At 39.3% G+C, this 6,205-nt stretch overlaps 1 protein-coding gene across 1 annotated transcript in view; it reads right to left on the bottom strand.

The window, feature by feature from the left end:
• smyd3 (SET and MYND domain containing 3) overlaps positions 1-6,205 on the bottom strand; it is a 34,761-nt gene that overhangs the window by 20,816 nt on the left and 7,740 nt on the right. The window contains exons 2-4 of the mRNA XM_053682564.1: positions 1,264-1,327; positions 821-928; positions 596-653 (exon numbers count right to left, since the gene is read on the bottom strand). Of these exons, the coding sequence (XP_053538539.1) occupies positions 596-653; positions 821-928; positions 1,264-1,327 (230 nt within the window). The remainder of the gene's footprint in view (positions 1-595; positions 654-820; positions 929-1,263; positions 1,328-6,205) is intronic.

Raw genomic sequence — 6,205 nt, 5'->3', positions numbered from 1 at the left:
GTCAGTAGTGCATATTAGATTGTATAGTTGTCAGTAGTGCATATTAGAGCGTAAAGTTGTCAGTAGTGTATATTAGAGCATAAAGTTGTCAGTAGTGCATATTAGAGCATAAAGTTGTCAGTAGTGTATATTAGAGCGTAAAGTTGTCAGTAGTGTATATTAGAGCATAAAGAATTTTTATTGGTATATTAGAGCGTAAAGTTGTCAGTAGTGAATATTAGAGCGTAAAGTTGTCAGTAGTGTATATTAGAGCGTAAAGTTGTCAGTAGTGCATATTAGAGCATAAAGAATTTTTATTGGTATATTAGAGTGTAAAGTTGTCAGTGGTGTATATTAGAGTGTAAAGTTGTCAGTGGTGTATATTAGAGCGTAAAGTTGTCAGTAGTGCATATTAGAGCGTAAAGTTGTCAGTAGCGTATATTAGAGCGTAGGGTTGTTAGTAGTGTATATTAGAGCATATAGTTGTCATGCTGAACAACCATGCTTGAACCCCCAACCCTGGAGGTGTGAGGCGAACGTGCTAATGTCAGTAGTATATATTTGATTGTAAAGTTGTCAGTAATGTAAATTAGATTGTAAAAAGGAAGTGACATACGTGATTGGTGTTCAGTTATAGAGTAAAGCTCCTGTGAGTCTGCTGCAGGATCACTGAGCTGCACAAACATCATCATTAACTTCACATCATTATTTATATAACAACAATATCACAACATCTCTAGACAATCCACACTGTTGGAGTTACGCACGCTTTCATATTGTCCTGTGAATAACACACTGTAGTGGTGCTAACAGCAGCTGGGGGATTAGAGATGAAGCTCACCAGCGTGAAGATGATTCTGGCCGTCAGTCGGACCGAGTCAGTGGGAACTCTCGGGTACACATGCTGAAGACATTTACATTCTCTTTTATGTTCAGGCCATGCCTCTTTCTGCAGGAGAAAGAGATGAACACTGAGAAAAGAGGAGAAGTGATGGGTGGGATTTAGATGTGGTGGGGCTTGGTTTCGGGATTGGATCGGATGGGGTTTGGATGGAGATGGGGTTTGGGTGATTGGTGGGGCTTGCATGGAGATGACTTTTGGGTTTCTTCCTTCATTTTTCTGACAAATTCAAGACTTTTATCTATCTCATGGTCAAAGATCACAACTACCAGTTAATAACATCCACATTCTGATCAGAGAAGACGTTCTTAAAGAGGAATGAAAAACCAAACTGAATTGTTGGAAATAAGTGTAGACACTAAGAGTGAGACTGCGGCTCTTACCTGACACTGAACACTGCAGTACCGAGAACTCTTACACTGAGAACATCTCAATAAACTCTCACCCCTACAGAGAGACACACAGAGAGACATCTTAATGTTAAAGATACAAGTTTTCTGCTTTATGATAATCGCTGATTTGGCCTGTACGTGTAAGCGTGAGATATTTACATGTACATAGATTTACATATAATGTTACGTTATCATGCGTTGGTGTGTGCGTGTGTGTGTGTGTGTGTGAGAGAGAGAGAGAGAGAGAGAGAGAGAGATACCTATAACCATTTTGTGCTGTGATTCTGATGGATAATAAAATGTCTGAACTTTAATTTACTTCCTTTATTTAAATGTTGACAAAGCCATCGTTTAGAACAGAACTGAGTCCATGTTCTACTGTAAACGACTGGAAGCGTACACAGTGACACACTCGTGTTTCCACCTCAACACTGACCTTTTAAATTCCTCACACACACACCGAGTAAAACGCTCCAACAATTCGACAACCGTCAGTCTAAATCCCAGAAAAATCCCAGAAAATCCTGTTTGGAAAATTGCAAGAGCCTCACACTCACGCACAGACAGACACAGACACACACGCACAGAGCTGCAGAAGTGTAATTTATGGATGGTGTGTCCTTCGGGACCCACACTGATGACTTTCCCGTTCAGAGAAAAGAAAGAAGTGCAGTTCAGCAATAAAACATCTGCGGATGTGAGAACAAGTGGACTGAGCTGGAAATAAAATCCATGGCCTGCTCCATTTCAGATGTTTTATCTCACATAAGACACACTCATCACATCTAGATTTATTTTATACTGCAGCACCGACCATCATCATCATCATCATTATAATAAATGATTATATGAGATGACATAGAGCAGTGGTCTGAGGGCTACAGAGCACTAAAAGTAACTGTCCTGTTTTACTACACTTTGTCAAATTATTGTGATTTAATTAAGAAATAAATTCACATCTCAACAACTGATCACACGGCGCATTAGAATTAGTGTGTGCGAGTGTGTGTGTGCTAACACTGCATTCACATGAATTCCTACGTACGCGTTCAACACAAAAGCTGAGATTCCAGCGACATTTTGAAATGAAATGTTCTAAATTCCATGGAAATTAGCATTAGCAAGAGTGTGAGTCTCTTGTAATTTAGCTATGACGCTGCGAAGTGATCAACCCAAAAGATCGTCTAGAACGATTCCTCAAACCGATCCTACAGTGCAACGTTTATTCAGTTCCCTGCTCACCACTTTAGTTCCTACCTGCTATTAGTTCCCATTTACTGTCTGACACAAAAATGGCGGAAAAAGTTAGAAGCGTGGATATCTTCTCCTGCCGTCTACGACATCTCATTAAGTGTCTATAGAGACGTTATGAAGAAAAACATAGCTTATAAGGAAAAAGCAGAGATCGTTGGAACTTCTGGAGAGTTTATGTAGTTCGTACAGTTGGTCCGGATTCCTGAAAATGTCTGTTGTTAAAAACGCTGAACAAATAAAAAGTGAACTGAATTGAAAAGTTTATTGAGATTATTTGGAGCTGTAAATCTTGTGCGAGCTGTATAATTTATCATCTGTGTTCGATACCTTTAGTCTTATGAAAGTAAAAGCAGCATCTGTTGGAGCTCTATGAGCACAAAGCCCGGTTTGTTTTCAGCGCAGGTTTTAGGAACATAAATTAACGATCGGTGATGATTTATGAGCTGCTACACTTTTGCCCTTTGCCTTTCTGCAGACGTGAATAAAGAGATTGTCTTTTCTCCATCTGCTTCACCATCAGTCCTGATTAATTATTAAAAACAGGTCTCGAGCTCAGCGGTGTAGCCTGGAGTGTGCGTGTGTGTGTGTGTGTGTTCTTACAGAGACTTAATTCTTATAAAGAGCGAGTTATTGAGGATGTGCTGTGTGAGATGTAAAAACAACTTTTATAAACATAAAATAATATACTGGGGGTGTGGCCACAAACACAGCAGATAAACGAGTGCGCTGTGTATATGATATAGAGCCGTACTCAGAGTCCAAATGTTACATTAGTAGTTACGTGAGGAAAGTTCCTGGGATTCAGAGTCGGGTTACGCAGCTGATTTTCTGAGCTCCACTTTCAGATGATTAAAATCACCTGCGTGTAGTTCACACCTCAGAGGTTGCCAGATATTTCTTCAGTAGAACCGTTTTTTTCGATAGCGTCTAGACTTTAAACCTGTCTTTAAACACAAACACTCACCTTGAAACGGAAAAAACAAACCAACAAGAAAATGCACAGAATCAGGCGTAACCCTACGTTTGTACCGCTCACTTAACTGAAAAGTCTGAATACTGATGTGGGAAATTTCGGTATTAAATCCTCATAGAGAGATGAATACAACACTTAATACAGGCCGTTGCTGGGGGGGGTAAAAGTGACGTCATCACCTGAAAACAAAGATAAAAATTATAAATATATTATTGGTGTGACTCTCCCTATTCTTCTGTGTACATATGAAAAAAAATCTGCTTCTGAAATAAAGGCAGTGCGTTTAAAAACGTCTTTATTTAAGTGAACAAATCAGAGCGCTAAACCTTATCAACGATTATCAACGAGGAGAATTTATCATATTAATGTGAAGTTCAGAGGAACAGTTCGCTAAACTCCGCTCAGATGCTGCTGAAGAACACGGCCTGTAGAGAAATGCTAAGTGATAAGAGGAGCTATGAATTAAAGATATCGTGAAATAATACACATTAAATATTAATCTGGCTGAATTCTGATGATGAAAAGTCACAGTGTGCCCTGAAAACCCAATTAGGCTGAGAGAGAAACATGATTTAAGTAAAACACTGCTCTGATGAGAAGAGTGTAATGTTTTATTGATGCATTAAACTTTATAGCTCAGAGTGATGGAGTGTAATGTGATTCCAGATCTCACCGTCTTGTTTAGCGCAGAATCAGTGTTTAAAGGAGCTGCAGCAACAAATTAGCCTCATTATTTTCCTCCTCTCATTAAACCTCATTGTCATGTGGTGAATTATGAGCTTCTGGCACGCCGGACTTCTTTAACTACAGTGTAATTGATAATATATGACGAGAGAAGTCTAATCATCATCTGATATAAATTAATGACCTGGATAAAATAAATAAAAAAGAGCAGAACTTTAGCTTGATGTTAAATAAGTACTGTTTTTTGTTTTTTTTTCGCACAGGTCGTCGTTTTTTATTACGCAGATAGTTTTTCTCCGGTTCACACTGATGAGGTTTTCAGTTTTCCTGATTTCTGCTCACAGATTTTAATTTTCAGATAGGACGACATTAAACACCTTATAACAGAGGGTCCAGGTGACCGATACCAAGCTCCGCCCACACTTTGACACTGCTGCTGTGTAGGTCAAGCTTCTGAATAATAAAGGTGGAGTCACGGAGTTAAACAGCTACCACATGACAACACTATTAAAGAGGTGTTTTTATGAACACGAAGGACATCGGAGGAGATCTTACTCAGAGTCGTTGCTTATCTCGAGGAGTGAAAGTCTGATGGATAAAATGACCATTTCATGACCTTGATTTAGTGTCTTCTGGCATCATTAAGTTGCTGTTGGAGCACGATATAAAAAAATAAACTGTAAAATAACAGTCTGCACTGGATCAAGTGCTATTCTATGTGCTGCTGAATAGCGAGTGTGGAAGTCATTTTGTTAAATTAAGCCAGTGATTAATGTGATGATTACACCTTGCTATATTCATGCAGTAATATGTAATATATTGGTGATATACAAGACTCCTGTTAGATTCACCATATTACTGTTTATATTTTCACTTTTTAAATAGTCTTTTACTTTATGGTACATCATATTACACACATATTACACTGACATTGATGTTTTTTCCGGTTTAAAGCGGAGTGTTTGTGTTTAAAGGCAGTGGTCCAGATGCTGTTCTAATACTCGCGCAAAATCTGGCAACCTCTGAGGTGTAAAGATCTGAACCCCTGACAGTTTAATGAGGAAATACCACCTAATGGCTAAATAAACAGACTTGGTTTGGGTTTTCATTTGGTTTTGTTTGTTCCCTGCATCTTATTTTGCAGAGAGCTTTTGACTGATCTGGCAACCCTGATAGACCTGTTAGTCACAAAATTCTAAGTGTTCAGTGGAGACGCATCACGCATCAGTGGAGTTGTTCTGTTGGTGAGAAATAAACATGAGGACGATCAAAGTCTCTGCCTGTGCTCTGATGTTTGTGATTGGTGTCCCCGTGAGTCCACTTCCCTCTCATTAAGGGTGTGATGTCAATACGATGAGATAAAAGGGAGCAAGGGAACACGCTGTACTGTACTACAGCTGGATTCATACTGAGCTCACTGTCAGGTCAGGCCTTCAGCTCTCACTGTGAGTGCTTAGTCTTCATATGATGTACCCTAGCTGGTACACTACCCATAATGCACTGGGTAGGATAAACACACGCACAGTGGACTGCTGATGGTGTTTGTGAGCCACGATCTTAACATCTCTGAGCATTATGGGTAATATTTACAATATTCGCTCACTCATTTTCACCTTCTGTTTAATTAAATATACTCTGTTTTGCTAAACTAACCGAGTTGCATGTTAGCTAGCATCAATGCTCACACACACACTCACACACACACACACACACACACACACACACACACACACACACACCCTCAGGGGACTTGTAGTGAAAAAAATGTAAATTCAACTCTCCATTCACTCTTAATTGGATTTGTGTGTGTGTGTGTGTGTGTGTGTGTGTGTGTGTGTGTGTGTGTGTGTGCGCGTGTGTGTGTAATTGTGTACATGACATGTTTTTATAACGAGATATTACAGGTAATTTTATGTAAATAAAACACAAACATCAGGATAAAACCCAACAAAGCAGTGTGACCCTCAGCACACACTGTAATTAGTATCCTGCAAATAAGTGTGTGTGTGTGTGTGTGTGTCC

This window comes from Ictalurus punctatus, chromosome 9 (genome assembly GCF_001660625.3).
Source record: "Ictalurus punctatus breed USDA103 chromosome 9, Coco_2.0, whole genome shotgun sequence".
Lineage (NCBI taxonomy): Eukaryota > Metazoa > Chordata > Actinopteri > Siluriformes > Ictaluridae > Ictalurus > Ictalurus punctatus.
Note: the sequence above shows the minus strand (reverse complement) of the source record. Positions and strands in the feature narration are given on the sequence as shown.